Source organism: Anabrus simplex, chromosome 4 (genome assembly GCF_040414725.1).
Source record: "Anabrus simplex isolate iqAnaSimp1 chromosome 4, ASM4041472v1, whole genome shotgun sequence".
Lineage (NCBI taxonomy): Eukaryota > Metazoa > Arthropoda > Insecta > Orthoptera > Tettigoniidae > Anabrus > Anabrus simplex.
The window spans coordinates 302929723-302946365 of NC_090268.1; the positions used below are offsets into that span (position 1 = coordinate 302929723).

The following is a 16643-nucleotide window of genomic DNA, read 5'->3' on the forward strand; positions in this document are numbered from 1 at the left end:
CACCGACTTATATGGTCAACCCATCATATTGACATATTAGTATGTGGACATCCAGGTATCACCAAAACTTACACTTATATAGCCTCTCATTATTTATGACCTCACATGCGTAAGTGTATATGCAACTTTGTTCAATATTGTGACTCGTTGTCAACAAAGCAAAACCTCTACACAATAAGTCATCCGGACTTCTGCTCTTCCACGAACTTATTCCGCTCAAACCTTTCTTCATTAATTTGTTAGGTCCAATAATTTATTCAACTAAAGGAAATACCTACATTTACACCTTGCTGGATAGTTTTTCCAAATGTTTAATTCTCTGCCCTTTACGGAAAAATTCCACATGGATTTATCTCCCGTATGCAGTTATCAGACTGTGCCTCTTATATGGGCTTCTGATAAGTTCACCTGCATACACTCCAGAGTCAGTGGGTAGGGTCTGACATATCCCACTCTGATGAGTCTAGTGTCAGACCTAAGACGAAACGCTGGTTAATAGAGCAAACACCTGAAAAGCCTTACATCTGTTCTGTCTTTGACATGCTCTATTGGTGAAAAATATCTAATTCCCTCCATGGGAACTTAGAATTTTCCAAATGCATCTATCCCCAATAAAATTATTAATCTACTCTGTGATCACATTTTCCCTCCACTGGCCTACTTACTCATTTAGTTTCTGACAATGCATCTATCTTAACTTTGAAATCCTTTTTCAATATGTGTTTTCAACGTGGTATAAAAATAATTTTTGCTTCTTATCACCCCCAAGCTAATAATGTTGAGAGATACCACCACACTTTTAAAGTTCCTCTGTCTATTTTTCATAACCTCTCTTCCTTAGCTTTAGCTTTCAGTTCCAGTTTTAACTGTTCTATCGGACAAACTCCTGCCAAACTCTTTTTGGGATGAGATCTTCAAATGCCTTTGACCTTGAATTGGAATCTTCAAAGTCTTTTAGAAACTACTGATACTCAGTCTACGGAATCTCTTTGGAAAGATACTTTCTCAAAATTGATGCAAGCATACGGCATTCACAGGGAAACTTACAATCCTCACCATAAACAGTCTACCTTTAAGGTTAGTGACCTCGTACTTCTCTCCAATCATCTTCAGAGCTCTGCTATTAATCAGGTCTCTGGTAAACTTTCATCTCACTTGTTAAGACCATACTCTAGAATAGGACCATTCCACATTATTGCACTGCCTACATCTATTAACGCTTTATTGCAGTCCACTTCGGATTTATATGATGTGAAGAGAGTCCATATTGGCCAGCTATAAAAGATCTGTAGAGAAATAATATCTCCATCTCTCTCTCTCTCTTTCTCCCCTCTCCATGACCACCCAACGGACGAACCCTCGCTCTTAATGGAGATTTGTTACGGGAGTTTATTTTCTTTACTTCACGACCAGTCACATTCACAGATCTGTCATTTGAATTTGGAAACATACTCATATATATATTACTTGGATTTATGTATACCCTGACCCTATGATTTCTCTTTTCCCCACCCTTGCTTTTCCTCCCTTGGTACATACCAATCCCCCACCCTTTCCTCTCTTCTCATCTTCACACTCTCCTCCGCTGGATTGGTGCTGCCAGTTGGAAGTAACCATTGTGACCCTTCACCTAGTACATGTGGGAATTTTCAATGCCTTGTCTTCATCTCTTCGCATACCTTCTTTGGATTTCTTTTATGGTAGCAGGAGGATATTATAATGGACTCATCCGACCCGCTGACTTCAACTTCCGTGATCTACTGTGAAAACTAAACTACAGTGTTCGCCTCAGTTTGTGCTTTATTATGTACTGTATTCTTGCTATCCTGCCTGCAACTACACCTTAGGACTTCACTAACCTTGCTTTTCGACTATTGAATATTCTGGATCTATCTCTTGCCTGAGCTAAGTTCCGCAGTCACCTGACGTATTCTCTCGACGTTTCCAATGATGCAACTGCTCCTGATTGGTTTCCTGTGTGTCAGGCCTTCTTCTTATGTGGAAAATGTAAATGATGAGATTTACTACCTGTATGCATGTTTGTTGAGTCATTAGCCTGAAGGCTGGTTGGAACCTCAACAGATCCACTATCTGCTGTCATAAAGAGCATTGGTGTCAATGAAGAGGCACACTATAGAAATGAGGAGTGAGATAGTTTCCCATTGCTTTACTAACGAGACAATATTTGTTGAACATTTCTTGCACACTAGAGCAAAGACTTCCAGAGTTTATAACTGATGTACTTTATATGTACCAGGAGATGTGAAACTACAGTCTGTATGTTTAACCCATGAACCAGTAGTTGAAATAGCTCTAATCGGTAGGAGTGCACCACACATTTGCAGTACCAGATGTATGTCATTCTGACAGATGTATTATTCACAGAATATGGACATATAATACACCAAAACATTTAGCATGAACTGGACTATTTGAAAAGTGGTTTGCATTTACCCTTCAATGTAATAGTTTTTCATTTTCTGCCCCTTTAAATGCCCCCTCAAAAATCAAAATATTTTTTACTTAGGCCTTCACACCAAATATAAATGACTAATCAGTTTTTTCTGAAACTTTTTAAAATATATGTTTTGTAGAGAAATTAATTCTGATGATAAGTATACACATTTTAAGTGAATAGTGTTAATACTTTGAATTATTCAATAAAAAGTATGGTAGTTGATAGAGTTCTAACCGGTGGGTATTAATAACCTACCTCAGGAGGCACAACACTTGTCCATTCTGCTGCAGTGGGCCTTGAATTTATAGATGCATTTAATTCTATTACCTTCATCATTTAAATCCAAAAATGTAACCATTATGTGTGCATAATACACAGTAAACAACAAAAGCAAGTCACAACAAAATCAACATGTATTTCAAAGCTGTACGAATCGCGACCTTCATTTGTTTCAAAGATATATAAAAGGTAAATGGATGTATTTAACACCGAAACATTCTACATTCCAAGGAGAAAACATGCCTGATAAATGCTCAATGGAAATATTTACTATTTCTTCTAGCTGTATTTACTGGTAGAGTAGACCTGATGATCTATCGCCAGCGGCAGTTGAGACAGACGTACACCTGCCGATCTATTATGAGCTACCGGTTCGAGGGTTAAAAAAAAAATCATCCCAGTTAAGTAATCCATTACACAGGGGCAAGTTATTCATTTCTTTTACAAAACTGTTTCCTCATCTTGGCAATTCCACACCTAAACTAGGTTAGCTAAAACTAGCAGATATGGGCTATTCTTATTACAAAACTTACCATTCAGAGTTACTCCATTGGATAAGTTGCACCAGACCTTCCTTAAGTCTCAAGACTGACTCAAGAACTTGATCTGGTGAACGAGCTGCATTTGTAGCACGAAGAACAGCCATGACATCTCTTAACAATACTGATATAATCAAGGCCCATTCGAGGCAACTTGCTTCCATGAAAATCTGAAGTAGATACCTAGAAGTATAAAGAGAATTGTTAAAAACACCAAAATAATGTCAATAAATGAAGACCTCCCCAGAATAAGGATGTAACCAACTACGATGGATGATGCTGTATGCATAAACCGGCTTTGGTGGTGGGGTCATGTGAGGCAAATGGAGGAGGTCAGGTTACAGAAGAAAATAATGGACTCTGTTATGGACAGTAAGAGGAGTAGAGGGAGACCACAGTGATGGTCAGACTCAGTTTCCAACAGTTTAAAGACGTATAGAACTAAACGAGGCCACAGGACTAGTTGCAAATAGAGGATTGTGATGGCAATTAGTGAATTCACAGAGGCTTGTAGACTGAACACTGGAAGTCATAACAGTCTATAATGAAAATGTATGTACAAGATTTCAGTGAAAATAGGGTGTATTATCACTCCTCTACGCTGCGGTACCTTCTTGTGTCATACATTTGAATTTCAAGCTGATTTATAGCCAACAGATCTTTGTTCTCCATGAAATACAGATGGAACATTCGTCAAGAAGACAGACAGTGCTTGTGTGGATTAATCACCAAGTGTAATAAATCATTTAAATGAAGGCCACAGGTGAAACATAAATGAATATGACTGGAAAGATGTGGAAAGGAAATGTCTAAAGCCGAGTGGATAAGAACAGACGAGTGGACAAGAACATACAACACGAAAAGGCATTGTAAAAGCTGCGAAGAAGCCGAAAACAGAGGAATAAGGATGTAACATCTTCAAACTTTTAGAAGCTTTATTTTTATCACTGTAACACTAACTTAAATCGTACTTTTAATGTTCTTTCATCATTGTCTTCTGATTTTTTTCTGAGTTTATCGTGATATTCTTTCAGAAAAGATTATATCAATTAATCAAATCAATCATCAATGATCTGCATTTAGGGCTGTCACCCAGGTGGTAGATTCCCTGTTAATTATTTACCTCATACTTACATTTATTTACAATTGTTTACCTATCTTTTCCTTAAATATTTTCAATAAACTTGGGAATTTATCAAACATTTTCCTTGATAAGTAATGAACGTAAGTTTTCGTGGCTCATAGTATAACATAAATAAATTAATACTGGATTAAAGCCACTATATTTATTTAATGAAGCTGAGCTTTCAACCAAATTGCATTGGCCTTCATCAGGGCATGCTTCCAACAGTGAGCAAAGAAACGTGGAAGTCATGACCATACTATCCACGGCCTACCCTACTAATTGGACTCAAGGATCATCGTACTGTGATTCACCGCCCTCTGTCGACAGTTTCGTGAGTGCGTTCTGCTGTTCCATGGTGGTGTTAAGCATGTATTTCTGCAGTACAGGTCTCCACGTATTTGATAAACTGAAGCCATTTTCCCTGTTGATGTTATTTGGGCTTCAAGTTATCAAATACATGGAGACCTCTACTGTAGAGAAATACATGCGTAACACCACCATGGAACAGCGGGACACACTCACAAAACCGTCGACAGAGGGCGGTGAATCACAGTACGATGATCCTCGAGTCCAATTAGTGGGGTAGGCCGTGGATAGTACGGTCATGACTTCCACGTTTCTTTGAATTTCCTTGCTCACTGTCGGAAGCCCTGATGAAGGCCTATGCAATTTGACTGAAAACTCTGCTTCATTAAATATAGTGGCTTTAATCCAGTATTCATTTATTTATTTATTTATTTATTTATGTTATTTCCCTTGATAATTTATTCCAATCCCTTACTCCTCATCCTATAAATTAATATTTGCCTCAATGTGTCCTCTTGAATTCCAACTTTATCTTCATATTATTATGTTCTTTCCTACTTTTAAAAGCTCCACTCAAGCTTATTCTTCTACTTATGTTATTCCATGCCAACTCGCCACTGACAGCTTGAAACATACCACATAGTCAAGCATCTCGTCTCCTTACTCCCAAGTCTTCCCAGCCCAAAGTTTGCAACATTTTCGTAACACTACTCCTTTGTTGGACATCAGCTAAATGTATGGGAGGAAGTTGTGTCATCTTATGGAACGAACTTCTCGGCACAAGAGAGTGAAGTGCTGGTAATGACACAAAACAAGAACTGAGCATGGAGGGGAGCAGTGGAAAAAAACTGATACCTGGGAAGTGTAATTGAAGAAAATGGAGGAAATAGGAAGGAAATCAATGAAAGAGGAAGGTGTACAAATGGATTCTTTAAGAGTGTGGAAGGAATGATATGGAACAGGGATGTGCCACAGAAATGTAAAGGATGGATCAGAAACGTGGGTGATGAAGAAGAGGGATAAAAGTAGAATACAAGCAGTGGAAATGAAGTTTCAAAAGTATCAAGTAGGTTTAACAAGAATGGAGAGAGTAAGAAATGAGAGAGTTCAGGAAATTATAAAAATGAGGTACCTCCACAAGAAAAAAAAAAAAAAAAAAGAAAAATCAAGGCAGCTGTGGTATGGACATGTTAAGAGAATGGGAGAAGAAAGGATACTAAGAAAGATGTTAGAAATGGAGATGAAGGGAAGGAGACCTAGAGGAAGACCAAAGGACAGATGGTTGGAAGGTGTAAAGAAGAGCATTGAGGCAAGAAAAGAGAACTGGAAGACAGTGAGAGAAGAGAAGTGGTGGATGGACAGAAAACGATGGAGAGGCTTATGTTCCAAACATACACAGCCTGTGGTTGGAAACTGCTCCAGATGATGATGATGATGATGATGATAAGTATTATTCTATGACACACAATGGACAATCAACATTCTTGGTTCCACAAGATATGGAGATTTGTGATGTTCAAGGATGTTACACTGAGGAAAGTATCTCTCGCAGGCAGTGCAGCTTCATATATATTTTGGGCCGATGACCTTAGATGTTAGAACCCTTTAAGCAACAAGCATCATCATCATCATCATCATCATCATCATCTTGTTTTTAAGTGCAATGGTAAGAAACTGCAAGTTTGTTTGAAGACATTGCGTACTGTAGTGTTTATTATTATTATTATTATTATTATTATTATTATTATTATTAAATGACAAGCGCACAATGTGCAAAAACAATTTTTGTACAGATGGTCAACTATGCTAATGCCATTCTTATTATTGAGGTTGTCCTCATTTTGCAGTTTTGTGCATGGTATCTTTCACAATGATCGTTGCACAGGTTACATATACAGTCTTAGTTCTGCTGGTGGAAGTTTTTAGTTTGGCAGAATCTGTAGTGAAATCCATGAGTGGCGTAATGTGTGATTACGTGCCGTAGCTCGTAATCTGCTTGCTTCCACTCTTCCATCATTATGGCGTCCGTGGAGTAGAAGTCGGACCAAACAGCATTTCTTTTCTCGTTTAAAGTTTGGCGTGCATTCTCGTAGAGCTTAGTGTTTGGTTGACAACACTGTGTTTTGATATCATCAATGAAGTAGTCCTCTTTGGTTAGAACATATGTTAGCCTTGAAGGGGCTGACTTCCCAATGCCTAGAATTTTCTTGAGATATTGGGCCTTGACTTTTTCTATTGCCATCAGGTCGCTAGTGTGAGTTTTTCCCAGGTGATGCTAATCCCATAGGTTGCTATTGGTGATATGGCTGTCCTGAACAGTAGCATTGCTGTACCCAATGATATTTGTTGAGGTTGTTGAATGTTGTAGATGGCTTTTATTGCTGCGGCTGCTCTTTCTTTGATGTGGATATTGTAGGATGTTGGGGTAGTTTGGACGGTGACTCCAAGGTACTTTAATTTTGGCACTACTTCTAGAGGTTTGTGGTGCATGGTTATTGTATTTTTAGGTGCACGTTTTCCTCCTTTCCTAAAGGTCATTTGTTTAGTTTTGTTGTGGTTTATTTGCAAACAGTTTCTTTCTGCCCATGATGTGAGCCTGTTGAGGACCTCTTGGAGATCTTCTATGTTTTCTGAGCCTATTGCCACATCATCTACATAAAGTATAAGCAATGCTGAGGTATCTATGATTATTTCTGTGATGTCTGTTGTCATGATGTTGAATAAAATTGGACTGATTGGACCACCTTGTAGGACTCCGTTTGTTTAGGTTACGTTTTTGGATAGGGTTATGTTGTCTGATATTTGGACATAGTTATATTTGAGGATATTCGAGATTATGATTGCTATCGGATGTATAGTCCCTATTAGGTAATTGAGTTTCTGGATGAGTGTTGCTCTATCAACAAGGTCAAAAGACTTACGATAGTCTACAAAGACTACAAAATATTTCTTTCCTGGATGCCTCAATGTATCTTGGACTTGTTCTATTAGGTATTTTACGGCATGTAGTGTGCTTCTTCCCTTTCAGAAGCTGAATTGATTTTCTGGTATCTGGGAGTCTATTTCTTCTGCACGCCTGATTGTTAAGATTTTCATGAAGATTTTGAATGATGTATTTTAGAGGGCTATACCTCGATATGAATCAGGATTGTCAGTTTCTCCTTTCTTAAACATCATTTTGATTGTTGACAATCTCCATTGCTCTGGAATTTCCCCAGTGTGCATGCATGTGTTGAATAGTTCTACCAAGTAGTCCAGCATGACAGGTAGAGAGTCTTTCAGGTGTTCTGTGCAGATGCTGTCTGGGGCAGGGGCCTTTCCATTTTTTGCTGCTGTTATTGTATTATATATTTCCTGCCTTGTTATGGGGATGTGATTTCCCGTCATTGTTACTGGAGTTAATTCAAAAGCTGTTGATCGGTGTTGGAGGTTGAAAATGCCTTTGAAATGGTTTTCCCGTGACTCCATTGAGATATTATTTGTTGCTAAAGTTTTTGGTTTCCTAAACACTAGGAATGGGTCATTTTGGGCGTTTGTAGCATGTCTCCTGGCATCTTCCTCAATGTACTCTGTTCTTGTTTTCTTGATTAGTGATTTATATTTCTTTCTTTGTTCGGCGTATTGGGCCAGGTGACTCAGGTTCGATGTGTTCATCGCTCGATGTAGTGCCAGCAGGGTCTTTTTCCGTTCATTGTAACAGTCTTTACGGAACCATGGTTGTGATCTCCTTACTTTCGTGTGAGTTTGGCATGATTGAAGGGTTCTTGTACACATTTCCACTGCTTCAGTTAGTTCATGTCATTGAACTAATAGCCTTGCTTTATCTATTTCATCACTGATATGTCTTAGTTTCTCTGGATCTAATTTCCTGGATATTTTCTTCCGTGGTTGTATTGGCAATTGATCTTTATGAGTGATTTCAAAGATTGTCGAGATTGGTATATGTTTTCTAATTGGGTCTATGGCTGAAGTCCATAATGCTTTTTGACTGAATTTTTTAATGTCTGTACCTCTATAAAAGACTAAATCTATGGCGCTGGTTCCATTCAAGGCTATGTACGTTTTCATGTAGGTACTATTAACAAGGACATAGCCGGCTTCTTGCAGTGCCTCTTTAATCAATTCTGTTCTGACGGTTGGTTTGTCAATTCTTGCATTTAGGTCGCCTGTGAAGATTACTCTATCATCTGTTTGCGTTTGTGACAAGGCCTCTGTTATTCTTTCGATTGTGTCCTCCGTTGACATATGGCGTTATAGTTGCTTAATGTCTCTATTGGAAAGAGAGGCAGAGCGTTTTTTATGCCTTCAATGTTCCATAGGAGCATATGTGTATATTTATTGTAGTTCTCCTCCTTCAGCACGGTTTGCTCTCCGAAAACAAAATTTTCTTATGATTGTTCTATTTGGCCAGAAATCCAGTCGTACAGCATCTTCAAGGAATTTGAAAGGGAAACCTAGTTTGAAGGCCTTGTTTTCACTTCGTGTGTGAAGTTCTTCGCAATGGATATTATCTTTAATTCCATTTTTTTTTCTAGGTACTTCTTAACCTTCTCTTCTGTTGAGTTTCCTTTCAGATTGCCTAGGTAAAGCCATGCCATTTTGTCAGCAGCTTGTAGATCATCTTCTTGAACCCTTGTCCCTCTGATGGTTTGTGTGTTTCTTTTATTTATTACAGTTGTCCATTCTGTTTCTCCTCTATAGTTATGATCATTATCCCTTCCGTCTGTTTTGTTATGGAGTCCTTCATTATCCTTGTGTGCAAGCACTGCATTCCTATTCAGGGTCTGCATAATTTTTTCTTCAATAATTATATTTATTTTATTCATTACGATCTTATCTTACGGTTTCTTTTAAATCCGCTAGATCCTTAGTTTCATTGCTCACGACTTTGTTTTGCTGAATGAGCAGGGTTGTCCGTTCAAATAAATGCGAGTTTTGTATTCCGCCATCAGATGGTTGAAGTTGGTTGTTGTTGTTGTTGTTGTTTGTAGGTTCTTGGTTGCGGGCAGGAGATGAAGCTATTTGTTCTGAGGTCGAGCTACCTTCTCCTGCTTGGGTGTGGCCGCTAGACGGGAGTAGCTGCCAGTTGGAGTCACTTGCAGATTCTTGGTTGTGGCCATCAGATGGCGCTACTTGTCTCGGAATCAAACTGTCTTCTCTCCCTGATACGTCTTCTCTTTGGTATTCCATAACCTCGCTTTCAGAATCAATCATTTCGTTGTTCTTGTCCTTCACTACATTAGTTAATATATCAAAGCAGTTTCTCAGATCACTTACCGCTTTTAGTACGTCTTTTTTCTTCTCATTCTTAAGGACCTGTTTCTGTAATATTAACTATCGTTTTGAGAGCGTTCTCAATCCGTGTTTTCATTTGGTCCGCCATGTTTATGCGCGAACTTTAAAAGCCATCGAAATATTGTAGTCAAAAATTAAAAATGGTTAATTAGTTGAGGTTCATAGAGGGAAACATCTGAAACGGCCTCATAGAGCCACAGCAGAAACTAGAGGTAGAAACTGAGTTAAACCTCAGTAGAGTTGAACAAGCAAGGGCAGTGCATGGTATTGTTGCAGGGTTGTACAACTCCCAATACTTTTGCACTTCATTTGTCATCTTTTCTTCTAATGTTTTGGTTTAATAAACCTAACATGTTTTGGAAAATATGTTAAAATCGAACCATATTTGGTCTTCGTTGTACTAATGCTTCATAATGGACTGATAAACGCTGCTGGCTTCAAATCAAACTCGGGGGATTTGCTTTCTTAAGGCTTCTCCCTAGTGGACAGCACGGTGCAACGTACCTCAGCAGGGACGAGCCCAAGCCTGCATAGCAACAATAGGATGCTCGCCAGTATCGGTCTCAGGGAGTTGCATGAGAATAGCAAGTCCCCTACCGAGAAACAGTTCCAAACATCCACGTTAGATTGCGCCACTCGGTGGAAATGACTTCATTCCTAGTTTCTCTCCTCTCGCAAAGGTAATTCATTTCCATTTTTTAAATTTAAAAATTTAATTTACGTTGCACTGACGCAGATAGGTCTTATGGCAACAATAGGATAGGAAAGGACTAGGAGTTGGAAGGAAGCGCCCGTAGCTTTAATTAAGGCATAGCCACAGCATTTGCCTGGTGTGAATATGGGAAACCGCGGAAAAACATCACTATACCACGAATGCAAGCTCACAGCTACGTGACCCTAACTGCACGGCCAACTTGCTGAGTAATTTCTTTTCCACGCCATACCAGATCACCCACAATATTACCAACCTATTGCTTCAATGAAAAACAGAATGGCAAATTTTCAATTCAAGTGAGGCAAAAGTAACTGTACCCGGCTGAGTGACTCAGACGGTCGAGGCGCTGGCCTTCTGACCCCAACGTGGCAGGGTCGATCCTGGCTCAGTCCGGTGGTATTTGAAGGTGCTCAAATAAGTCAGCCTCGTGTCAGTAGATTTACTGGCATGTAAAAGAACTCTGGCACCTCGGTATCTCCGAAAATCATAAAAAGTAGTTAGTGGGATGTAAAACCAATAAAATTAATTATTAAGAGAAACTGTAATTACGGTGTATAAATAGCCTCTTATTTCCTGGGTTGTAATTGCCAGATATAGTACAGTTTTAGTTGATGTAGTTCATTACTTGACAATAATAGGTTTTCTTGTTATTTCTGTTGTTGTTTGAGTCATCAGTCCATAGACTGGTTTGGTGCAGCTCTCCATGCCACCCTATCCTGTGTTAACCTTTTCATTTCTACGTAACTATTGCATCCTACATCTTCTCTAATCTGCTTGTCATATTCATATCTTGGTCTACCCCCTACCGTTCTTACCTGCGACACTTCCTTCAAAAACCAACTGAACAAGTCCTGGGTGTCTTTAAGATATGTCCTATCATTCTATCTCCTTTTCTCGTCAAATTAAGCCAATAAGTAACATTCTATTAGAATAAAATTTATTGTAGCCTCCTGTTCAATACAATTCACCATTTGTGGTGATTAAATTCTAAGTGATTTGTATACACTACATAGGTACATGTTTCGCCCTGTTTTTGGGCATCTTCAGCCTACTGTGAATCTTAAGGTCAAGACCCAGGTCTTGTCTGAGTTAAACATTTGGAATCAATATATACAAATATGACCTTATACTAAGAATCTTCCTGTTTTTTACAAATAAAAAAGGGGGCCTTATTTTAGGTGACATGTACAAAAATTACAAAAAAAGTGCAACTTCAATTAAAACAAAATTTGTTACATGAATACATTTAAAATTATCTAACAATTTAAGAACTGTACAAAGTCAAAATTGGATTTCTTCATCATTGGATGAATCGTTAGGTTGGTAGTTTGTAGAAAGTATGTTCGTCCAAGGTTCTTTTTGTTCACCTATGCCATTCATTTGGTAGCAAAAAATAGGAACCATAGTTTGTTGTCATTCTTGCAACGCTTGAAATATCCCATGAGGAAAGAAGCATAGTAGGTTACTATGATAACGAATTAAGCAATTTTTGTGGATTAAACTTTGTGTATGTTGGAGTACATTATCCAATGTCATTCAGGAGTTAGCTGTTCCTCTATGAAGTGTTACTTGGATGCTTTTTAGACTAATGTTATCGGTGTTTCATTGTTCTACTATGGGACTGTTAATGTATATTGTCTGTAAATAAATAGAAGAAAAAGAAATTTAGAATTATGAATGTTATAACCCGTGTTAATAATAATAGTGTATATCCCTTGATTGTGGTTGAACTTACACTTCCAGTCTGACGTTAGCAGGATCCACTTGTTCCGGTTGCGTCTGAACGACAAACCTTTCTACTTCTATTGTGCGCATTTGTTATTGCTAGGGGGGGGGTTGCCCAACCTGGTGTGGGCGGGTCTAAGATTAGGCGTGGTATTTGGAACATTCGAGTGCTGTGGTTGAAAAATAATAAGGATCTTATTATGATTTACAGTATGGATCAGCCTTGGAGTTATCTCATATAACGGATTTTTTTTGTCAATGACGTCATTAAGATTAATTTCTTTATTATACGGAACAAACATGAGATTAGTTACTTGTAAATTTAGCCAAATCGATCTCCTCTCACCAATTCAATTCAGTATCTCTTCATTCATGACCGGATCTATCCATTTCACCTTCAGCATTCTTCTGTAAAACCACATTTCAAAAGCTTCTATTCTCTTTCTTTCTGAGCTAGATATTGTCCAGGTTTCACTTCCATACAATGCCACACTCCAGATGAAAGTCTTCAGAACATCTTTCTAATTCCTATATCAATGTTTGAAGTGAGCAAATTTCTTTTCTTAAGAAAGCTCTTCCTTGCTTGTGCTAGTCTGTATTTTATGTCCTCCTTACTTCTGCAATCATTAGTTATTTTACTACCCAACAAACAATATTCATCTTCTTCCTTTAAGACTTCATTTCCTAACCTAATATTTCCTGCATCACCTGCCTTCATTCGACTGCACTCCATTACTTTTGTTTTGGACTTATTTATTTTCATCCTGTACTCCTTACCCAAGACTTTGTCCATATCATTCAACAACTTCGAGATCTTCTGCAGTCTCAGATAAAATAACAATATCATCGGCAAATCTCAAGGTTCGATTTCCTCTCCTTGGATTGTGATTCCCTTTCCAAATTCCTCTTTGATTTCCTTTACTGCCTGTTCTATGTAAACACTGAAAAGGAGGGGAGACAGAGTGCAGCCTTGCTTCACTTCTTTCTGGATTGCTGCTTCTTTTTCAAAGCTCTCGATTCTTATCATTGCAGACTGATTTTTATACAGATTGTAGATAATTCTTTGTTCTCGGTATCTGATCTCAATCACCTTCAGAACCTTAAATAGGTTGGTCCAATCAACATTATTGAATGCCTTTTCTAGATCTATGAACGTCATGTACGTGGGCTTGTCCTTCTTAATTCGATCCTCTAAGACTGACGTGAAGTCAGGATTGCTTCACGTGTTCTTATATTTCTTCTGAAGCCAAATTGACCATCTCCCAACTCAGCTTCAGCTTGTCTTTCCATTCTTCTGTAAATAATACGTGTTAAAATTTTACAGGCATGACATACTAAACTAATGGTGCGGTAGTTTTCACACTTGTCAGCACTGGCTTTCTTGGGAATAGGTACAACAACATTCTGCCGAAAATTGCATGGCACTTCTCCTGTCACATACATCTTACACACTAGATGGAATAACCTTGCCATGTTGGTTTCTTCTAAGGCAGTCAGTAATTCAGAGGGAATGTCATCTATTCCAGGTGCCTTGTTCCTGTTTAGGTCTCTCACAGCTCTGTCAAACTCTGACCTCAAAATTGGGTCTCCCATTTCATCAGCATCAACAGCCTTCTTCTTGTTCCAGAACCAAATCATCTACGTCTTTACCTTGTTACAACCGTAGGATATGTTCCTGCCATCTTTCTGCTTTGTCTTCTTTCTCCATCCGAGTTCTTAATATTCATGCGCATAGATTTCCTTTCTCCAAACGTTTCCTTGATTTTCCTGTATGCACCATCTACCTTTCCAAGGACCATACAACCTTCAACATCCTTGCACTTCTCCTTCAGCCAATCTTCCTTAGCTACCTTGCACTTTCTATCTGCTTTATTCTTTAATCACCTGTATTCTTTTCTGCCCTCTTCATTTCTAAGCTATAAAAATGTGACACTGAAAATGTTGGTGCAACACCCAGCTTCAGATACCACCAGCTGCCAATGTGAACAAGCTGAACAAACACTAAAAGAGGACACAGAAACATAAATAACCAAGGAACATAATGATATTATAATGTTTTGCATGGACATGCAACAAGGCAACAAATTTTACAACAAATGATCACCTCTATATTTTGAAATATTTTCTTCACATTTTTTTAAATATTATTGTTTCTTCGAATGGGCCAACTAAGGACCACGATGCTGAACTTTTCTGCTTGGAATGTGACTTGATATTTGCCCAATACTCACACATTCTCTGGCTATGTTTCTCCCTTTTTTTCCTTTGTCCAAAGGTTGCCTTTTTTTTTTTTTTTTTTTTTTTTTTTTTTGCTTAATTATTCTTCTGAGAGGTGCTTGGTTTCTGATGTCGTTTTCAGTTACTCTCAGTTCTTGCATGTTTTTCTTCACTTCTGTTAGCCATGGTATCCATTCTTCCATTTCTTCTTTCATTTCATCATGGGATTTAATTCATCCAACTCATCTTTCATTTCTTTCATATAACATAACTATATCCTCTTCATTTACTCATTTCAACTCGCATCTCTTCCTACTATTCCCATCCTTTCACATAATCACTTCTTTCTGGCACACATTCTCACCATTGGATCTATATATTGTTGAATTATAACAACATTCCCCCTGTCTACTAATATTTCCATATTTTGTAATACTCTTCTTTATTATAGCAATGTATCACCTACTCATATTATTTAAATATGTCATCTACATTCATATTAACCTATCACTTGGAATCTATACAATATCATTAAGTATTCTTCTTGTCAGAACTTCACATCTGCCATGGCATTACTTGGATATCCGTTTCTGTATCTAAGGTTTGGTTATATTTCTATAGAGGACTGCCTAATTCCTTTATATTGATCTAATGAGAAATCACTTGCGAGAATCTAACATGATACAGTTTAATTTGAAGATTAAACAGCACAATCTCAACACTTCAACTACCAATCATCTACTTAAAATATCTACCTAATACATGTTTTTATTTGTGAAACTTATCTCTTTTCCATTGCTTTTCAGGATGATTTATGCCTCATTCATTCTCGCTGCCGAGGGCGATCTCCATGCTGCGGGGCTGGCTTTGTAGACGTCATCTGCGATGTCGGTCAATCATCATCCAGCTCAGGTTATCCCAGGTAGCCTGTCACCCATGTTCTTAAAAAGCCGTCATCTTGTCTTGTTCAATTATAGAAAAACAGAATATAAATGAAATCAGCTGATACAAGTGGGTGCTAACGAAGCCTTCTGAACAACAATTATTTATCTCATTTTAGGATTTCTTTGACTGATCTGTAACTTTTATCAGACTCCCAATATGTCTGCAATATTATCAAAATATATGTCGAATGGTTTGCTTTATGATTTATGCTAGCAATGGTATTGCATTCTTGCGACTTATTGATTCTCTAGTTGATTCTATTCCCTTGGCGTCTTCAATCTGGCTGATTTTCAACTCTTGGTAAATGTTTCAAGTGAAATGTATGCGTTTTTGTGTTCAAATATTAGTTTGTTGCATGTTGTTTCGACGTTTAATCATAGTTGATATCTTCTTTAACCAAACTCTCTTCTTTCGTGATGCTTTTATCTGATTTAATTTGCTCCTTACTTGCGATACATCTGCTCGCTGAAAAAGTCAGTCATCTTGTTATTTTCTACAGTGTTGGGTCCTGTTTTAAAAATCCGACTCCTGTTTTTTGTCTTTGTTCTCACTGTCATAACGATTATATCTGCTTCGATATTGTGTCAATCTTAGCTTCTATGATCTTCTATGAAGTTATTCATTCTGCTTAATCTCGATGTGGGTAATCATGCTTACTCTGACTCAATTGGATTTTCACTTTGGGAATAGTGTAATGGCACAGTAGCTAAGTTTGAAAATTCTCTGGAATATCTAGTAATGCAACCCAGTCTTTGTAATGATTTCTTACAAATATTTTCAATATGTTCATTAAATAATAGGTTATAACTGAATAAAACACAGAGATCGTTAACGTGTGAAACAGGAAATAGAATGCTGTTATTACTAAATTTGTACTGAAATGATATTTTCTTCTTGTTTTTTAAAAAAAAGAATATTATTTTACATTTTTCATGATTAAGTTTCAACCCATTTGGAATACAGTACTTTTTTAAAATTATTATTAAAGCGTCTTTATTGTGGCGAAGTTAGGGCTCCCGGCCCTTTCTTACACTTAAC

The 16643-nt window shown here is 37.8% G+C and overlaps 1 protein-coding gene across 1 annotated transcript in view; it reads right to left on the minus strand.

Moving 5' to 3' along the window:
* Rich (Guanine nucleotide exchange factor subunit Rich) overlaps positions 1-16643 on the minus strand; it is a 629630-nt gene that overhangs the window by 42154 nt on the left and 570833 nt on the right. Inside the window, exon 22 of the mRNA XM_067145638.2 lies at positions 3271-3459. Coding sequence (XP_067001739.2) covers positions 3271-3459 — 189 coding nt within the window. The remainder of the gene's footprint in view (positions 1-3270; positions 3460-16643) is intronic.